This window comes from Pristis pectinata, chromosome 17 (genome assembly GCF_009764475.1).
Source record: "Pristis pectinata isolate sPriPec2 chromosome 17, sPriPec2.1.pri, whole genome shotgun sequence".
NCBI classification, from domain to species: domain Eukaryota; kingdom Metazoa; phylum Chordata; class Chondrichthyes; order Rhinopristiformes; family Pristidae; genus Pristis; species Pristis pectinata.
In genome coordinates this window covers 24684903-24707050 of record NC_067421.1, presented here as the reverse complement: position 1 = coordinate 24707050, position 22148 = coordinate 24684903, and the positions used below count along the sequence as shown (strand labels likewise).

General features: G+C 38.5%; 1 protein-coding gene across 16 annotated transcripts in view; it reads right to left on the bottom strand.

Annotated features, from left to right (window-relative positions):
• Positions 1-347: 347 nt before the first annotated feature.
• The window catches only part of LOC127579657 (lysine-specific demethylase 2B), a 196989-nt gene continuing 175188 nt past the window's right edge, over positions 348-22148 (bottom strand). For 15 of the 16 annotated variants that reach the window (XM_052032594.1, XM_052032599.1, XM_052032595.1 and 12 more), the window contains 5 exons: positions 19719-20386; positions 15086-15249; positions 5817-5978; positions 4058-4276; positions 348-3074 (listed from right to left, as the gene is read on the bottom strand). In XM_052032594.1, coding sequence (XP_051888554.1) covers positions 2893-3074; positions 4058-4276; positions 5817-5978; positions 15086-15249; positions 19719-20386 — 1395 coding nt within the window. In that variant the 3' untranslated portion in view covers positions 348-2892. Of the gene's footprint in view, positions 3075-3798; positions 3915-4057; positions 4277-5816; positions 5979-15085; positions 15250-19718; positions 20387-22148 lie in introns of those variants that run through there. The other variant, XM_052032598.1, reaches the window with a different exon arrangement.

The following is a 22148-nucleotide window of genomic DNA, read 5'->3' as shown; positions in this document are numbered from 1 at the left end:
AGGTATTGCTGCATGCAGGTATGGATTGTTCCATTTTCAATGGAATTGAACATTAGTGGGAATGTTCACTGATGACTGCACAGATATGCCAGCTGAGGCTAGACACTTCAAATACTGTTACTCATGCTGAGCAAGCGGGATGGGGAGGAGAGTTGGTATCTTCTCATCCAGACCAGGTATGAGTCATGGGGTTAGAGTCTGTGCAGAGAAAATCCAGCTCAATTTTGTCCAATGTCTTGTTCTACAAATACTTTCAACTTGAGCTTTGTCCCTTTTTATATTCCAACATTTTGTTTTGGCCTCTATTATCAGGGATTGTTTGAACAATACAAAGCTGAATACTGAAATGTATTTAATAAGCTTTTATTTACATTATATGTATAAAAAATCTGGCATGTAAATTACATTGTTATTCCTGTAAGCAGTGATTACCTATGCAATCACTATTTATTATAACTTAAAATACCAAAATCTGCCTGGAATGAGTGTAGCTTTCTCAAGATGTTAACAGGTTCAGTGGCCCTCAGGCACAAGTAGCTCAAGCATAGTGCTTGCTTCAGCTGTATACTACAGGTAGGCAGATAAAAGCCTTTAGATACTGGGGAATTTTGGCACCAGGGAAAATAATTAATGCAAGCAGGGGTGGTATTCTATATCCCAATAAAGTATTTCCCTTAGGGCTGCATCAGCTCTGCTTGTACTGCCAAAGAGGAGTGCTCCTGAAGTGAAGGATCTGATATTTCACTGCATGTGGCTTAACTTTCTATCTCATTCATTCTCTGAAGCACTTGAGGACAGAAGTTGAGGAAGTGGAGAGTGTTCAGGATGGTGGCAGCAAGTTGGGGGTGAGATACAATGATGGTCACAGTCAAAAAGTAGCATCGATCTGGAGGAAGATGAATGCATCATTCTCTGGCAGCAGCCCAGCTTATGCAGATCCTTTCATCTAACACCAAAGCAGACTTCAATTCTTTGCTTAAAACCTGCTTCAGTGTTCCAACAGCAGAATTATATGCAAGCAATGTCAAAAAGTGCTTATTTGACATCAATGGCTGAGTGCAATATGTGCACAGAAATGTTGGCTTCTACATGGATCTAAAAATGGTGCAAAATTGATCTAGAAACATTGAGTACTCCTGTTATGTTTAGTAATTACAGTAAAACCTTTTTTACATTGACTGCACTATGATGTAATTTTAAGATGGCATAGCAGCTGTACTAAGAAATAGAACATTTCAAAGGGAAAGCTTTATTTTATGAAAAATTTGTTATCTGCCAAATAATATCCATCACTTTTCTTCCAATGGTCACAATCAGTTGAATCCTGCATTCTGAATGCTTGGCCTTCACTAGAACTATGCCACCTAATTTTAAACATTTTTGCCATTCGTACAGAACAGGAACATTATGGAGAGTGCAGTAGGTGGCTATATATTGTACCTTGGAAACATTCTTGTCCTCACTGATCACTTCCATTAAATTAATTTAGATCCAGCTCTCAAACTTTAATTGAAGTAGTAGTCATCATATCAAAACCACCATTGCTTTACTATCTACCCTGATTACAGTGGGTACAGACTACAGTATTTGAACAAAGTACTTTCTGATCAAGAAATCTATACATTGGATAACTGCAGTTTCATATTGGTTTCATCTGTTCTTTGTTGTTTTCCCCCAATACAATGTCTCCATTGTATTATTACAATTTATCACAATGTATATGAATCTTCAATGTTACTGATATTGCCACACAATTGCAAACCTCAGCCTCTTCAGAACTGGCTGCAAAGAGCACCTCACTTACTACTTCAAACATTTTTCAAGGGAGGTTCAACCTGCTTTTTGTTTGAAGCAAGTATGGATGTCCTGTTCTATAGAATTTTTATGCTGATCAATCTGATCCATAGGTAAAAATATTTCAGCTTTAAGTGGCCACAATAGGAATTCTTATTACATGAACTTTCATTTCCATCTCCTTTCAATGCTTACTGACTTGCTGATTTAAAATAGGGATGGAAACTGTTGAAAATTGTTAAAGGCTTATGTACTATACAGCATTCAAAATGCTGCTCCCCATGAATTTACCAATTGTTCAGTATTGAAGACAAAAGTTTTATACAAATTCAGCAATGACAAAATGGCAACAACATTTGGTGGAAAACCAACATCTCATTACTTTACAGTGTTATTACTGCTAAGCTGATTGCCTTAAAGGCATGCAATGATGGCACATACAAATGTCACAAAGATCATTCCACGTGGAACATGTGGAACTATACAGAGATTAAACCACAAGTAACAAATAGGGAAATCTGAAATAAATTGCATTTCAATTGTATATAAGTAATAATGTTACCATTGAAATTTCCACATTACTCTCAATAAAGTAATTTCTGTACAAAAATATTTCTGCATAATGTATGATGTGTAGAGTGTAACAAAACAGAACAATATTTATAACATGGTCAAAGTGATCCCAATGTGTGGTCAGATGTATCTATAAGATACCTTTTTAAAGATGGCATTTTTAAAAAGAACACATTAAAATTTACAATGCACATGCCTTAGTTGTAAAACGTGCACAAAACTCTTAGTTTTATCAATATTCTTCTTGCCACATGTTTATACGTACCAAGTAAAAACACTTGTGCATCAGTGTCTTTTTATACATTATTAAAACTTATGAAATAAATCCAAATTCGAGTGATTTTCACACGTAGAAACATTTTTGTTCGGGTAAGTAGCTTACATTGCTGCCCTTAAATTTCTGTCCTTTGCACAATTCATCCTTGTCCATTTGTCTGGTGGCAATAACAAGAAGCTGGTCATAATTAAATCTGATGAAATTAAATGTCCTTTTTGTTTTGGTGTCCAGTTTCTCTCTCTGTTTAGTTAACTAAGTTTTTGTAACAGTTTCTCCTCTGACAAATTGAACTGAACGCTAACAGACATCTCTGCTATGAATTGTTCACAACCTTCCTTCGTTACCTGCTTGCAGTAACGGAGATCTATTCGGCAGATGTTGCCACAGCGTTTGAAATAGGTTAGGCACTGGTCAGTGACTTTATTGCAAACTGAAAAAGATATTATGCAATTTAGTATGACAAAGATTCACATTTCAACTAAACTTAATGCAGTGTTCAATTTTGCTGAGCATGAAACAAAAAATGTTTTTGAATGAGACATGGCACACAAATAAGCATTCAAGCTTGAATATTATAAAATTTTAAGGTCTACTAAGAAAATAGAACCAAGGACAATTAATAAAATGTTATATGAAACAAGGTGGAAAACTAAGATTGATAAAATTTAAGTAACCCTGCTGCCAAAGGAAAAGCCAAAATGGTCAGCTTTGTTAACTTGTTAAATGGAGAAAGCCTTCCTAAATTTTGGTTTTAATTTTAATGTGGCAGCAGTTTGTCACTGAACTTATTCACTTCAGTTGCCTAAGGTTAGAGAAGTCTAGGAGGAATAAACAGATTTCTCTCTCATGCGAGGAGAGAATGGAGAACTCCAAAGCAGAACAGGCTATTAATAGTCACTGAGGCTCACATTTGGGGGAAAAACCCTTTATGTAATTTTTCACAAGACCTTTGTTTTTCTTATTCAAATTGCTTCGAGATGAATCTTCTGTTGAACTGCAGACCTTAGAGTAACAAAGTTCCAATATTCCAGAATACAAGCTCAATGACAATGAAGGAAATGACAATATATGTGTTTAAGGATAGTGCAATACTCATGAAGTTGTATTGTGGAGACATTGCTGCTTTTGGTGCTACTGGTTGCAGTGGAGCGATGTGCTATTAAGTATGATTGATAGTTGAGCAGCTGTATATGGTTGGATGAACTAGGTGCTATATCCAATGAAGAGCTTGATTGAGATAAGTTTTTTTTCCCTCATCTATTATAGTTGACTGGATTGAAATAGGAAAATATTAATTTTTTTACAATACCATAAAACGTCAAATTCTAAATTGTGATTAACAATCACTCAAATGGCATACACTTATTCCATGCATTAATTTCAATATTAAATGTCATTATGGCATGCACTTACCTGATAGATTGATTTCTGTTAGGGAATCTCTTGTTGTTGTGCCAACTGCTGTTAATAGATTAATTGATTGGTCTGTCAGATGATTACAGTAACTAAGATCTAGTTTGGAAAGCATCGGCATGTGCCTAATAATAAGTCGGAGTGTTGTATCTGTAATATCCAGGCCAGCCAAGTGAAGATCTGTCACATTACGTAATTTGCTGCGATTGTCAATCTGGCCTTTAGGAGAGAACAAAATTTAAGACACCGGATTTTGATAGTCTTGTACTATTGGTATTGGTTTATTATTGTCACTTATACCAAGATACAGTGAAAAACTTGTCTTGCATACCGTTCGTACAGATCAATTTATTACACAGTGCATTGAGGTAGTACAGGGTAAAAACAACAACAGAATACAGGGAAGTGCATTGCAAGTAGACAATAAGGTGCAAGGTCATAACAAGGTAGATTGTGAGGTCAAGAGTCCATCTCATCATAAGGGAACCATTCAATAGTCTTTTCACAATGGGATAGAAGCTGTCCTTGAGCCTGGTGGTAGGTACCCTCAGGCTCTGGTATCTTCTGCCTGATGGGAGAGGGGAGAGAATGACCCGGGTGGGTGGGGTCTTTGATTATGCTGGCTGCTTCACCAAGGCAGTGAGAGGTATAGACAGTCCATGGAGGGGAGGCTGGTTTCCCTGATGTGCTGGGCTGCGTCCACAACACTCTGCAGCTTCTTGCGGTCCTGGGCAGAGTAGTTGCCATACCAAGCCATGATGTATCCAGATAGGATGCTTTCTACGGTGCAGTGATAAAAGTTGATGAGTGTCAAAGGGGACATGCCAAATTTCTTTAGCTTCCTGAGGAAGTAGAGGCACTGGTGAGCTTTCTTGGCTGTGGCATCTATGTGATTGGACCAGAACAGGCTATTGGTGATGTCCACTCCTAGGAACTTGAAGCTCTTAACCCTCTCAACCACATCACCATTGATGTAGACAGGTGCATTTACACTGTCCCCTTTCCTGAGGTCAATGACCAGCTCTTTTGTTTTGCTGACATTGAGGGAAAGGTTATTGTCATGACACCATGTCACTAAGCTCTCTACCTCCTTCCTGTTCTCCCACTCATCATTATTTGAGATACAGCCTAATTATGATTTACAGACTTATCCAGGAAAAGTTTATAATGTTTCTGGTTAATATCTTAATAAATGCCATATGGTGCACATTACAAAACATGTATTTCATGAAGGAGAATTGATTAAATTGTGTTAGCTCTGACAGCATCAAAAATATCAAAGCTGGCCTTCAGTGTTTTAAAAATTATCCTTCATCTTCATGAAACCTATTTCTGTTTGGGTTAAACTGCCTGAATAGATGCTATTTGAAACACACAAATGAGAAAAATTAAATGAGACAAACCAGATCAATATTAACTTTCATAACTTAAAGAACTGGATTCTACTCAAATGAATACATTAAGGCCTTCATTACTGTGTTATGTCTTTAACTAGAAGTGACAGCTGCTTGGTGGCAATTCAATTGCCTGGCTGTTTTGCAGCAGGGATGCTCATGGCCAAAGAGGAGCAATTTACAAAGGAAGCTACCCCCAAGCTACCTATCTTTTGTTTCAAATGAAACGTATTTAGAGTTTATTTGCTCAAAACGAAGTACGTCATGTGTGTAATATGTAATTAATGACACAATTAAGCAATACAAAAGGCTTAGCAGTGAGCCACAACATCTTGAACCACAATGGAGATTGTCAGATTTCCTACCTGGTCTGTTGTCAGTTGGAGGTGAAAGCATATCTCTCATTTGAGCATCTTTTAATCCTTCCACCCATCTGAGATCTATGGTTCTGAGCAAGGGGCAACTAGAGCTGCAAAGTGCCGATATTGCTGCCCAGGAGCAGCCAGAGACAATCAAGTCCTTAAGACCTAAACAGGAAGATGAACAGATTTAAATCTATTGTGAAGTAAGAAATAGAGAATAATATAAAACACATAGCAAGAAAGAACCACACTGAACGAATACCAAACTCACTGCTTTACTAATGCAAGGAGATAACTTTGATTGATTAATATATACATTTTATAACTAACAAATCAGAGATTAGATTCTCTGTCACAGCCTAGTAGTGGTCAACAATGCTGCTGCTGAAAAAGCCACTAGTTTATGCTAATATTCAGGGCTAGTTATGTTTAAGGTAACTTATTTTACATTTATTGCAGATTAAATGGGGAAAATTGCTCTCAGCAATCATCTTTAGACAGCTTGATACCTTTTTTGGAGGACAGCTGCCTGAATATATTTTAATCTTTACGTACTTCCTGTCAAAAACAGCAACTTCGATAACTTCTTTCCTAACAATGTTACCAGAACAGGATTGTAATTTCCAAATTAGAGTATAAATAAAGTCAAAGTTTAATTTTTATGGTAAGTACAAAAAGGCATGTACAGATTAAAAAAAAGATTAAAGATTACAAATTAAAACATGACACAAACTATGGAGTGTCAAACTGAAACCTGCTTGTGTGCTAACCATGCCACCTCAACAGAAACACACGGTCTCTCAAAGGGAAAGTACATCTAATGTACAAAGCTTAAGCATCTGCTCCAGCAACATGATGCAGAAGAAACTTAGATGGTCTTATTGAAGAATTTTATGAAAGGTAATGTCAAACTACTGAGACCTCTAAAACAACAACTTACAAATAATGCATCTTTAAATAGTTAAATATTGAAGGTGCTTCACAGGAGGGTAAGACACATGACAAGCGAGATAAAATTTTAATTGACATCTTAAATAAGCAAAGATGGGAAGCCAGTGGTTTAAAGCAAAAAAATTCCAGAGTTTGGGCCTAAGCAGCTGAAGGCACAGCTAACAATGCAACAAAAAGAGTTTGACATTGGAGAAATCAGGTATGGAGGATTATAGGGCTGAAGGCAGAAATTGGGAGGAGGGAGGCTCTGGATGGATTTGAACAAGTTTGAAAATTAGGAAAAAATGGAGTTATTGCTGAACTGACAGCTAACATCAATCAGCTTAAAGAGGAATATTTATATCTCTTACACTTCCTTGTCATGAGTAACATCCAGGCTGCACGATCTAAGGTATACAACAGAAAGGTGAACGAGGAAAGACAATTATATGACTAACTTTAGGGGGGAAAAGTTCAATATTAAATAGAAAAAGCCCTCTGCAGGAAACTGTGTTCTAGGCTGTAATATTGAAGTAGCTGAAAGGATGAATCAGCCAGTTATGATGAATTACATCACTGAAATTAAATTGCTTTAACCAAGGCTTTCTTCTTCAGATCCTGAAGAACAAGTAATATGATGGCTTCCCTACAGATCCACCTTTTAGGCATATCATAATAGGGCAGTTATACCTGGTGTAAGACTGACTGTAGCCACGTGGCTAGCAGGTAAACTACAAAGTGCGATGGGAAAAGAAGCCAACCTTACACGAGCAGCAGGCTATTGCGAGAAGAGAAATAGAACACGAGAAAAGGTGACTTGAAAAGGGTTAAAAGAAACTATCCCAGAACAAAAACAAGGCAGCTTCAGGTCGAGACCCTTCATCTGTACTCAACCCAGTTCAAGGGTCTCGTCCTAAAACATCGACTGTCCAGTTTCTGCCATAGATGCTACCTGACCTGCTGAGTTCCTCCAGTGTCTCAAGTATTGCTTTAGATTCTGCAGTCTCGTGTCTCCATTCCAGAACAAAAGACTGAGCAGTATTTTCAGTTTGAATGAACCATGCACAAAGATAGTTAATGGTCTGTAAAGTTCTCTGAAAATGCTCAAGACATGGATAACAACTGAATTAGAAGGATATTGTCATTATTTGATCAAGAATTATGAATCAGGAATTGTTTTCAGAAGCCATCTGTGATAACTAAACTATAAAATACTGACCGAAACTAGACCTTCATCAGATAGAACATGCATAGAACAGTTACAGCACAGGAACAGGGCTCTCGGTCCACGATGTCTGTGCCAAACATGATGCCAATCCAAACTAATCCCATCTTCCTGCACACGGTCTATATCCCTCCATTCCCTGCCTGTTCATGCCTCTTGAATGTTGCTATTATACGTGCTTCCACCACTTCTCCTGATGGCAAGTTCCAGGCATCTACACAGACTCCGTGTAAAAAAAAATCTTTCCCCCTCTCACCTTAAAGCCATGTCTCTAGTATTTGACATTTCCACCCTGGCAACAAGACTCTTGTGACTATCTACCCTGCCTATGTCTGTCATCATTTTATATATTTCTATCTGGTCAGCCCTTGGTCTCTGACACTCCAGAGAAAACAATCCAAGTTTGTCCAGCCTCTCCTTATCATTATCTCTACTCCAGGAAACACCCCAGTAAACCTCTTCTGCACTCTCTCCAAAGCTTCCACATCCTTCCTGTAACTGCACACAGTACCCCAAATATGGCCTGACCAAAGTTTTGTACAACTGCAACATGACTTCCCGACTTTTATACTCCATACCCTGACTGGTGAAGGTAAGTATACTGTACACCTTCTTTACCACCCTATCTACTTGTGTGCCACTTTCAGGGAGCTCTGGACTTGCACCCCAAGATCCTTCTGTACATCAATGCTCCTAAAAGGTCCTGCCTTTTACTGTACACTTGCATTTGACCTCCCAAAGTGCAATACCTCACACTTGTCTCGATTAAATTCTATCTGCCATTTCTCTGCCCACATTTCCTGGTCCACATCCTGCAGAATCCTTTGACAACCTTTCTCACTCTCCACAATTCTTCCAATTTTTGTGTTGTCTGCAAACTTCATATTATATACACACACACACTGATTCTTGCAGAACACCACTGGTCACAGACCTCCAGTTAGATAAAGAAGCAAAGTTTCAAAGTAGCTTTCAGAAAGACATCATTTTCAGTGGGGAGTTGTCTTGCTTTGATGGCATTCAAGGTCCAGAAGACCTAATTATGAAAACGACTGTGGCCATCTGGTGGTAGTGAGGTAATGGGCCCATTCTGAAACAGCTCCCATGGCATCCAAGGCATCAGCAGTGGGCAGAAGAACTAGTTGTTACTATGTAATACTATGGCCGAGGTTAAAACTGAAATGTGGGAAAACTTGATCATGAGACCCACATAGGGAACTGTCAGGAGCATTCAGGCACAGCTCCCCTGTGTCTGATTGGCTCAGTTGGGGTTTAAGGAGCCCCAACATTATGAAAGTTTGGTGTTAAAATGTAAAAGCAGCAACTTCATGTGCACTGGCAGCAACAACTCTAGAGACCAACAGTTGACAAGGAAGAATTGGATAAGGGACACTAATAACAATCAGAATCTCTGCAGTACTGCTCAGAAAATTAATACTCAATACTTAGCCCTTCACATGCCAGTGCTAAGCTAGTTTTAATGATTTGTATGAAGAGAATAAATAAAACAGGATCTGGAGTAAAGTGTTTTATTTTCTCCAGCTGACCAAAAGACTGGGTTTCACAGTTAAAGCTGGTAAACCTATCTGAAGTCTTAACCAGGTGTAGTTAATAGAGCATTATCATCGCAGAGTCTTGCACCATCAACATGCTGAGAATCATTATTGCCAAAGATTAACTTGACTAGTCATATACAGTGGCATGCAAAAGTTCCGGCACCCCAGTCAAAATTTCTGTTACTATGAATAGTTAAGTGAATAGAAGATGAACTGATCTCCAAAAGTCATCAAGTTAAAGATGAAACATTCTTTTCAACATTTTAAGCAAGATTAGTGTATTATTTTTGTTTTGTACAATTTTAGAGTGAAAAAAGGAAAGGAGCACCATGCAAAAGTTTGGGCAGCCGCAAGAGATTTGAGCTCTCAGATAACTTTTACCAAGGTCTCAGACCTTCATTAGCTTGTTAAGGCTATGGCTTGTTCACAGTCATCGTTAGGAAAGGCCAGGTGATGCAAATTTCAAAGCTTTATAATTACACTGACTCCTCAAACCTTGTCCCAACCATCAGCAGCCATGGGCTCCTCTAAGCAGCTGCCTAGCACTCTGAAAATTAAAATAAATGATGCCCACAAAGCAGGAGAAGGCTATAAGTTCCTGGGAGTGAACATCACCAACAGCCTGTCCTGGTCAAATCACGTAGATGCCACGGCCAAGAAAGCTCATCAGCACCTCTACTTCCTCAGGAGGCTAAAGAAATTTGGTTTGTCCCCCTTGACTCTCACCAACTTTTACCGATGCACCATAGAAAGCATCCTATCTGGATGTATCACAGCTTGGTACGGCAACTGCTCTGACCAGGACCACAAGAAGCTGCAGAGAGTTGTGGACACAGCCCAGCGCATCACGGACACCAGTCTCCCCTCCTTGGACTCTGTCTTTACCTCTCGTTGTCTTGGTGAAGCAGCCAGCATAATCAAAGACCCCACCCACCCACGACATTCTCTCTTCTCTCCTCTTCCATCGGGTAGGAGATACAGGAGCCTGAGGGCACGTACCACCAGACTCAAGGACAGCTTCTACCCCACTGTGACAAGACTATTGAACGGTTCCCTTCTACAATGAGATGGACTATGACCTCACGATTTACCTTATTGCACTGCACTTTCTCGGTAGCTGTGACACTTTACTCTGTACTGTTATTGTTTTTACCTGTACTACATCAATGCACCCTGTACTAACTCAATATAACTGCACTGTGTAATGAATTGACCTGTACAATCGGTTTGTAAGACAGGCTTTTCACTGTACCTTGGTACAAGTGACAATAATAAACCAATACCAATAAGAAGATAGCAAAGCGTTTTCAGGTAGCCATTTCCTCAGTTCATAATGTAATTAAGAAATGGCAGTTAACAGGAATGGTGGAGGTCAAGTTGAGGTCTGGAGGACCAAGAAAACTTTCCGAGAGAACAGCTCGTAGGATTGCTAGAAAGGCAAATCAAAACCCCTGTTTGACTGCAGAGGACCTTCAGGAAGATTTAGCAGACTCTGGAGTGGTGGTGCACTGTTCTACTGTGCAGCAACACCTGCACAAATATAACCTTCATGGAAGAGTCATCAGAAGAAAACCTTTCCTGCGTCCTCACCACAAAATTCAGTGTCAGAAGTTTGCAAAGGAACATCTAAGCAAGCCTGATGCATTTTGGAAACAAGTCCTGTGGACTGATGAAGTTAAAATAGAACTTTCTGGCCGCAATGAGCAAAGGTATGTTTGGAGAAAAAAGGGTGCAGGATTTCATGAAAAGAACACCTCTCCAACTGTTAAGCACGGGGGTGGATCAATCATGCTTTGGGCTTGTGTTGCAGCCAGTGGCACGGGGAACATTTCACTGGTAGAGGGAAGAATGAATTCAATTAAATACAAGAAAATTCTGGAAGCAAACATCACACCGTCTGTAAAAAAAAAGCTGAAGATGAAAAGAGGATGGCTTCTACAACAGGATAATGATCCTAAACACACCTCAAAATCCACAATGGACTACCTCAAGAGGCACAAGCTGAAGGTTTTGCCATGGCCCTCACAGTCCCCCGACCTAAACATCATCGAAAATCTGTGGATAGACCTCAAAAGAGCAGTGCATGCAAGATGGCCCATGAATCTCACAGAACTACAAGCCTTTTGTAAGGAAGAATGGGCGAAAATCCCCCAAACAAGAATTGAAAGACTCTTAGCTGGCTACGGACAGCGTTTACAAGCTGCAATACTTGCCAAAGGGGGTGTTACTAAGTACTGACCATGCAGGGTGCCCAAACTTTTGCTTTGGGCTCTTTTCTTTTTTTGTTACTTTGAAAAAGATGGAAATAAAAAAGTAATCTTGCTTAAAGTATTAAAGAAATGTGTCATCTTTAACTTTATGCCTTTTGGAAATCAGGTCATCTTTTACTCGCTTAGCTATTCACAGTAAAAGAAAATTTGACCAGGGGGCCCAAATTTTTGCATGCCACAGTAAATACTCTGGCTCCAGGAGTTGTTCAAAGTCTAGATATCCTGCATTAATGACTCAATTCCCAATTCCTCAAAGACTGGTGCTGAACTTGAATATTGCTGGAGCTGCATTCATTTAGGCACAATTCAGGACAAAACAACCAGCTCAATTAGGACTCCATCCATGACCCTGCACATTCACTCCCTCCAACACTGCTGCAGTATGACAGGTGATATATGTCTACAAAATTTATAGTTACTACCAAGGATATTCTGACAATATCTCCTACCAAAAATGGTAAGGGCTCCAGGTGAATGAAAGGACCACCACCCACAAGTTTCCCTCCAAGTCATACACCATGTTGTCTTGGAAATATATTGCTGTTGCTGAAACTCTTTATCCAACTATATTATGGGAGTACCTTCTCTAAAGGACTGCAGCCATTCTAGTTGGCAGCCAATCACCAACTTCTCAAAGGATGGGCAATGAATGTTGGCCTTGCCTGCAACACCACATCCCATAAATGAATAAAGTGTTATTTTCTTCAATAATGGATATAGAAAATACTTACAAAAATTACTCTACAAAGTTCACAATCATAACTTTTATTCAACATGCATTCTCGAGGCAACATTCTGTCTCTTAGAAGATTTTGGTGAGATCTATAAGACCGGTCAACTAAAAACAAGATGAAGTACTGATGGGTGACTGTTAATCTCTGTGATTTTATCTCTTGATATAAACCTGCCCAAAAAGAGTCATTTGCTCCTTAAACCAAGCAATAATTACAGCACAACAGCTGAAGGTGTTTCGCAATTGATGTTAATATTTCCTCACTGAACAGAACAAAAATGGTTTTCCAAGGCACGATGACTCACTGTACATCAATGCCCATGATATCACAATCATTCAAAACACAGCAGGATCAGACAAGGAAACTATCCCTGTAAACCATGATAAAGAACCTCATGGAACATAAGTCACACTGACTTCATTAAAGGGCCCACTGTGCAAGGATGCAAATCATTGCTATGAATTAAAGATCTGAGGTAAAGAGTGCTGACTCAAAAAAATCTGTACCCCTATTAGAATGCACCAATAAATAATTCCCTGATTCCAGCCCATGGGTCTAGTATTTTAGAATTTGTGCTCCTATGTTTGTTAATCATTTTCTTTACCAACCCATTCTCTATCTAAAACAAATAACCTTCTCCCAGCACAACCCACCACAATGTGTACAAGCTCACTGCACAATTCAACCAAGCATTCCAATTGTCACAGAAGCAGCTTTTGTTCTTATTTTGTAGAGTTGAAGTGACATCCCTGAAAGCATTCAGTCAGCTCAATGCACTCTCTTTTCTCTTTCTACCTCTTCCTTCCTCTCACTGAAGGCTGTATTTGGTTGAGGGATGCAGAAAATTCTACATTTTGAACGGGACGAAAAACAGGTCCTTCATTCATCACCATAACCTTAATTGAGATATCATGAGTCTCCCACACCAGAAAGTATGAATAAGGAGGGAACAATGTAGAACTTTTTAGCAGTACCAAAATATTACTGATAGCTGCATTTATCATTTTGAAGGTAAAGGTATACATCCATGTAACCCATCAATATTAAAGCACAATCACTTAATTCTCATGTCATCATTTACCAACTTTGAATTCTGTTATCGTAATTGTAAAGTGACTAGTAAACTGAGTGCAATCAGCCAAACTGTGGGACAGATTTTAATTTCATATTGTTAACCAAAACAATTTTTTTTTTAAAGACTTGTAATGCTTTCCACAAGCAGAAGGGAAATCTAAACGATATATCCCAATATAACTAACATCTTCAGTTTACTTTCTATAGACAAACTTAACGAACACAGGTGGTGATAAAATATTAAAAGATAAATAAACACTTAAAAATATTATCCTCAATCTCATTAGGTAAAGATAGTTGTTAATAATTTAATAAAACAATTCCAATATATAGTTCTATTAATTTGATTCTTCAACAGTTTTAAACAATCTAACAATCGTTAAATAATCTTCTAAATTTACAGAATTAACTGTGGTCAAACTAGTTTATTCTTCAAAATTATGGATGACATTTTATATTAAATATGAAAGTTTGGGAAAGATACTCATTCAGACAGCATAATTAAGCTTAATTACATAGCCTGGTTCATTCCACATATTAATTATAAGCATAGGAACCTGACACCTTAACACACAAGCTGATCACTCCTGGTGATAGAAACTTAAGCCTCAGCTGAAATAAACAACTGATTTCTACCTGACCAACAATATGGCTGATCTCAAACTTAGATATGATGTTCCATGATTAATGTCGGCCATATGCCCAACCCTAAATACTTTCATGTGACACTGGACTGGAGCTTGATCTTCTGATGACAGCTGAGCTCAGTTGAAAAGATCAGATGTCAGATCAGTTTTCAGGAAGCTGATCAGAACATCATGGAGCTCCTGCCCTTGGACCCCTCAAAGTGCAATGATTTCCAATGGTACAAGCGGAATGCAATGTGCCATTGTCAGTCACACAACTTCACAATCAACAACTCAATTCATGCAGTGTCAGGGATGCTCAAATCAACTTCTGTTGACTGACTCACATCCTGCCTCCACAACTCTGAGCCAACACCCCCAAAGATTCCACCACACAACTACTTGAAGAAATCCAAGATAAAAATCTCATAAAACTATATGGAATCAGGTCAAGACCCTCACAGTCAATTTTGATGATGAGGTACAAAGGAGGGTCCCGTGGAATATTTCAACCACAGGAAAGAAACATTTTGTCGTTAATCCGTCAAAGAATCATTGGTCCATGAACTATGTCAACATAATAGTGCAGACTGAACTGTATTTTGGAAGGTGCAATCAAACTCTGTTCAAATGGAGAATAAGGCAAACAGTAGTGGGTGACTGTGGTCATCCAGCACAAATGATGGAGCACATCTCTGGGCATCCTTTTTGTTCTTTCATCATAAAGGATATCATGGCTGATACAAGGTACCGACTTCTTATGTACATTCATTTGTAAAAGTTTCTCTAAGCTAATATGAAACTCATTTTAATCCTTTGAGTTGTTACGACTGTATTAGCATTTTATGGACACTTACCTGGCAGCCTGTTGATTAGCCAAGTCAACTGCTTTTTCGATATATTTGTCCAGCTCAGGTCAAGCGTTACAGGTTGCCTCCTAATGATTCCACTCAACATCAGAGGTGTGATTGACTTACATCGGCCCAAGTCAATCTTGGTCCACAACCTCTTGTCACAGCACCTGGGAAGGCAAAATGCAACATATAATTTAGCTGAACTGTGAATATTTATGTTATAGAGTTATCTCAGGACATTTACAATGTAGTACTATATTGGGAATGATCCAATTAATTACTTATTGACAGCGTAAACAAATTATATTTGTTGTATGAGACTATAAATCTTTTTCAGTTTGTAAAAATAAAACAATGCTTTCTTCTAACTATTAGCCTTATTTTCTTTTCCCACTGTATATCAAGATATTATAAATCATAAAGGATAAGTACAAGGCTTGCTGAATATATTTAATATATAAGAACAATGATCGTGTAGGACTACTGCCAGCCAAAAAGCACAACAATTTTGTTCCTGGATTCATTAATGAATAGTAAGCATTTGGCTAAGATGGTCATTGACAATTAATGGCAAATCGTATTCCTGAAAAAAACTCAGTACTTTCATGCTGATGGTGGCAGCAAAATCAAAATTGGATGGGTACAATTAGTCAATTTGTTTCCCATCTCAAAACACAACTCTTTGATGTATATTCTTCATGCACTTCAAGCCTGTGTAAGGACCTCACTAATATGCATTCACCTTACACATGGAAGTAAGAGCAGGCCTGTTCCTAGCTTCTACCTATGCTGCTCTCTAAGCAGCTACTGCGATGTGCTCACATACAGAGCAAGACAATTTCCCTTCGAATGTTCTGTCTCTCCTAGTGAACGCACCACATCTCTGCAGTTTTATCTGGAGATGCTATCTCGCGTCAAATGAATTCATGAACACATTACCACTGCAGCATCATCATATCAATGCACAATCCCATTTAACAATACAGTGTAGTACTGAAATAAGTAAGTCTTTAATTTTGTGAATATATAGTCTTCAAATACTATTTTAGGAATTTATAATTGGCTCAGTAGGTAGACAATGCAAATGAAATTGGTGGCTTAACATTTGAATCACAATTCATTATACACAAACTGTAAAATCTGTAAACAAGTAAAAACTGAAGATGCTGGAAGTACATAGCAAGTCCATCAGAAGTTTAGAGAAAGGTGGGTTAACAATTAACGCAAAATGGTCTACACCCCAAATATTTAAAAAAAACAGGAGGTGGCGGCCAGTCAGCCACCTGCCATTCGACAAAATCAATCTTGGCCTCAACACCACTTTCCCCAGACCCCTTGACTCCCTTGCAGTTCAAATTTCTGTCATTCTCTATCCTAAATATATTCAATGTCTCCACCTCCACGATTTCTGGAGCAGAGTGTTACAGTGAATCACAACCCTCAGAAGAAAATTCATTATTTCCATCATAAATTGATGACCTCTAATTCTGAAACTGGTCCTAGTTTCCCCACTAGATGAAACATCCTCTCAACATTCACCCTGTTAGCCCTCCTCAGAATCGTATCTTTTAGTACAATCACCCCTCATTCTTCTGAACTCCAATGAATATTAGCCTAACTTGCTCAACCTTTTGCATACATCAACCCCTTCATTCCAAGAATCAACCAAGTGAACTTTCTCTGCACTGCCTCCATTGCAAGGATATCCTTCCTCCAATTTGGAGCCCAATACTGTACACAGTACTCCAGGTGCTGTCTCATCAATGCATGTATCTCAACTGTCTTCCGTTAGTTAATCAATCCATGCTAACAGTTTACTCCCAATCCCCCATGCCCTATCTTGCAGAGTAACCTTTTATATGGCACCTTAGTGAATTCTTTCTAGAAAACCAAAAACACTACATCTACTGATTCCCCTTTATCCACCCTGTTATATCATGACATTCCAGCAAACATGAACATGTTTTCCCTTTAATAAAACCAAATTTATTTTGCTTCATTGTATCATGATTTTCTAAATGTCCTGCAATTACCTCCTTAATAATAGATCCAGCACTTTCCCAATGGCAGTTAGTAACATACAATGACAGATAAATAATAATATAGGCTAACTGGCTTGTAGTTTCCTGCTTTCTGTTTCTTTTTGGCAATGACAAAGGAGGCCACATTCTGCACATTGGGTCTAAGTCAGATCCCAGCAGAGCAATCACATCGCTCCATCCCCCTATACTTATTTTCCTGTAGTCCAGCAACTGATTCTCTCTCACATGCCCATCAACTCCCCCTTAGATTCTTTTGCCACTTCCTATGCTAAGGGATAATTTATAGAAGCTAATTAACTCACTAGCATGTCTCTGAGATGTGGGAGGAAATAACAGTACTGACAGAAACGGGGAGAATGTGCAAACTCCACACAGACAGTATCCAATATCACAATCAAGTCCCAATTCCTGGAGCTGTGAGACAGCAACACTACCTGCTGCACCACCATGTCTCTCCCCTTTCTTCAACAGCAGTGTTTTAGTTGCAATTTTCCAAAGCTCCAGCACTTCTTGAGTATCTAGAGAATTTACAACCAATGCAAAAACCGTAACTACACACATTTCCTTTAAGACCCTGAGATACAGGTCATGAGGTTCAGGGGAACTTGTTGGTCTTTAGCCCCATTAGTTTGCCTACTACTATTTCTCTAGTGATAGGGATTCTTTTATGTGCTCTCCCCCCTCCCCACACAGCTCCTTGATTACCTATTACTGTTGAAATGTTTCGACACCTTCTACCAATGAACACTGATCCAATTATCTAGGATTTCTGCCATTGCTCTATTTCATTCTCAGTCTCATCCTCTAAAAGAACCAAAATTTACTTTAGCTTCTCTCTTCCTTTTTATAAGTTTTAACTAACTTATTTTTATTTTATTTGTCAATTTGTGCTCATACCCCATCTTCCATATATGATGATTTTGTAAAATCACCATTTGCTGTTTTCTAAAAATTTCCTAATTTTTAGGCCTACTACTAATATTCGCAACATGATATGGCTTTTCATTTCATTTGATACCATCCTTAACTTCCTTAGTTATCTAAAGATTGTGCATCCTTCCCGTAGAGTCTCTCCCTCTTTGTGGATTACAGCTTTGCTGAGATTAACGAAATATCTTCTGAAGTGTCTGCCACTGCTGATCTATCAACCTTACCCTTTAATCTATTTTCTACTCCATTTTAGACAACTCTGTCGTTATACCATTGTAGGTGCTTTTAAGTTTAGGACACAAATTTCAGACCTAAACTGAACTTGAAATTGTACTCTGCTATGATCACGTTTCCAACAGGATCCTTTATAATGAGGTCATTAATTATTCACAGCATTACATAAAACCAGATCTAATTTAGTATGTTCACTCATTGGTTCCTCAACATATTGTTCTAAGAAACCAATGCAAATACACACTATGAATTCTTGCCTATTTAATTTGTTCAATCATATTATGATCAAAATCACCGACAACAACAGTACCTTTCTTACAATCCCTCATAATTTCTTGATTTATACTGTTTTACAGAATAACTATTGTTGGAAGCCTACATTTTACTCCCACAAGTTACTTCTTATCCTTGCTATTTCTTAACTCCATCCAAACTGGAGGGACTCACCACTTGCAATGATCTTATTCTTCAGTAACAGAGGTACCCCACACCTCTTTTTTTTTCCCTTTCTGCCTATCCTTCTGAAATGCCAAATATCCTTGAATATTCCATTTCCTCGCAATCAGGTTTCAGTAACACCTATGGATCATACTGATTTATTTCTACTTGTCCTGTCAACTCATCTATCTTGTTACAAATGCTGTGTGATTCAACTAGAGCCTTCAGTTTTACTGTATCATTTTTCTTTACCATGGCTACATTTCTGGTGCATTCATAAATTTGTACCCTTTACTCCTTCCTGATACACTCTTATTATCCTTCCCCTTATTGCTGTCCTGGAGTATTGCTTTCTTCTTTCTCTTTGCCTTCCTAAATACTCCTTCTATTTTCAGCTAAGTTCTTTCCCTGCTGATTCTTCCTATTCCCCTTGGCAAACTAATTTAAGCCCACCCAACAGCACTAGCAGGGATACTCATTTCAGCTGTTTTGAGCAGGAGAGTTAGTGAAGCTCTTATTCTTTAGTCACTTCCACCTTTCCCCAAATATACAGCCATCGTCAGACTGTAATGAAGCTACTGGGTGCATAGATGTGCCTCAGGCAGATTTGCACTCATGTCTCTCTAGGCTACCTGCTTCACTTGGCAACTATAACAACATGCATGACATCAATAATCCTGAGAACTGAGACCTATCACTGTACTGTGATTATGCAGAGCACTGGTATATTACCAACTTGCCTCCAATGCAAAATTAGGTCATCAAAAATTCAATGCAGCAGCCAATGACTTTTGAGGAGAGGAGAGAGATGAAATGTTGTACAAGTACTGAAGGGGAAGGCAATGAGCCCTTGTAATAATAGTATTACATTTTGTAAATTAATTGAAATATTAAATTTATGTTAAAGTGAGACGTTTTAATTTTCTTCCCCCACGGAGGGTTCATTCCTACCCATCTGCTCCAATTCCAGGACAAAGGAAATAAAAACTTACCATCTATTCCAGGTTTTACAGACTCTCATGCAAACACACAAATCTTTGCGACTGAGATAGCCGAATACAGCCATCCACACCTCCCTTTGCATCACGTGGTCTTCGCCATCATCGAGGGGCAATGAGTCCGGGGGTGGGCTGACAGGTGGAGGTCGCACCACGTGTCGTTCCATTTGAATGGATTTCGTTGGGGACACTGAAGGTGGTGGTCGGGTAATAACCCTTGGAGCCCGCCTTAAACTCGTTGTAAGCTGGTGTCGAAACCGAGGAGTTCCATTTAACTTGTGCAGTCGTTCACTGCTTACCAGCAGTCGTTTAGGCTTTTCCACTTTTTCACTGTCTCCTTCAGATTTAATAGGTTGGTGATTCTCATTTGCTAGGCTGCTCTCAGTTTTATGAATTTCCTGATTGAGTTCTTTGCTTAACTCTTTACTGAGTTCTTTATTGTGCAATCGCTTTTTGCGTTTATCTTTAAATCTCTCGCTTTTCTTCTCCTTGGATTCTGCACTTTCAGTGCTAGGACCAGCTCTTGGAGAGCTCGACCGAGATTGGTCACTTTCCTTTGTTTTCTGAGGTGTCTCAGGTGGATCATCCTCTGGTTCTTGTTTGATAGTTCGCAGTAATTTGACAGGTGTCATGTGGTCTTCGGTTGGATGCAAGGCTCTTTTCTAGAAAGGTAAATGGATTAAATTCTTAACTTAATATGCTTAGCATTTCAAAGAGTACAAAGATCTAAGGAAAATGATATGATAACAGTGAACTGCAACAGAATTCTGTTATTCAGAGCCTACAAGGTAGTAACAAGATACCAGAGATATCTTGTCAGAGACTGCTGCAGATAATTAGTTACACACAGTCTTGCTGTGCGCATATTTTCTCTTATCTCCACCCCCATGTTATTAAATGAAACCAACTGTTATTATGAATCATGAACTAAAGACATGGCCCATGAAATAACTATTTCCAATAGATTATCCCAGCAGTGCAGCCTAAAGAGAAATTAAATTCAGCAAGGCAACCAGATGCACAAGATGCTTCTCTCTGGAGAAGGATAGACAATTGATGAATTCTTGTCATCTGTTATGAGACTTACAATCTACTGTAGGATAATCAATTTGTTAAATACTCTAAAATTAGGAGACCATGCTGAGCAGCAGCTATATAGAATTTGACATAGTAGCGTACTCATGAAACGCCACAGATGAGTTATGAGATTTACAAAGTATGTACTAAATGTGTCTAATATATCATGTGGTGTTTTATTTCTTCAAAATCCATATTTAAATTAAATGACATTCATATTCAAATCTCCATATGAAAAATAACTCCTGACTCATGGAGAACAGCACATATAGGAACCTTGCTAAAAGCAGCAGAGTGCATCAGTCACTTCAAATTCAAAATAGTTTTTTTTAGAAAAAAAACACAACATGACCTGGTATGAGCATTGCATTGATAGAAGCTGCTAGAAAAGCAAGGGGCTAGAAAAAAAATTAAAATATTTGCAGAATATTCAGAATAGTAACCGTTGAAGCTCTTACTTTTCATCAAGCCTGTCATTGCATCCCTCGCCATTACCCTACCAACCCTCTACAATACAGAACATTAAAACACCAGTTAGAGATTCTGAATGATGAAAAACTTCTTGAAATTACTGATACCACAACATCATAACTTAAAGTTAATGTGGCAAATGTAATGAAATCAAAATTAATCTTGAGGTGGTAGTGCAAAACATGGATAGTGCAATACAGTGGCTGATGTACATCGACTTGTATTCTGGGAGGCTGAGGTATCAAGCTTGTGAGTATCACCGTTCCAAAGTGAATTCCCACCCCCCTGCAAAGTGTCTGAGGAGCCTACTGAACCCCATGGACTCAGTTCTCAGTATAGTTTTATAGACATCACCATGGCAATTTGCAACATTGTATCTAATAGTAGGGGGGAGAAAACGGAGTAGATGATTGTAAATAAGACCTAGTTTTGTCTTTCAGGGTAGCCTGCCACACAGTCTGTATGGAAGTACATAGACACTCAGAGAAACTAGGGATAAGCAATAAGTGTTACCTTGCCAATGCCATATACAAAGATTTTTTAAAAATGACAATCTACAGGTACCTACAGAATTTCATCTAAATAGGAAAATAATTTGTGCTCAATTCTAAACCAAATATAAAAAAAATTAAAATGTTCCTCACTGCTTCACAGCACTATATGGTAATTGAGCATTAGAAAACACTCACTTTCATCCCTACAATCAGAGTTAACTGACCTTGGCACAGCAGGGGATGAAGTTTCTACAGCTGATTATGGGCCTCAAAGTGTAAGGAATAAGAATAAAATCAAATCAATAGTATGCAATTCAAACAGCCCCAACGCAATGTCATAAGAGGTGATGTTTGCGTCTGAATCTAATCGCTGTGCTCAAGT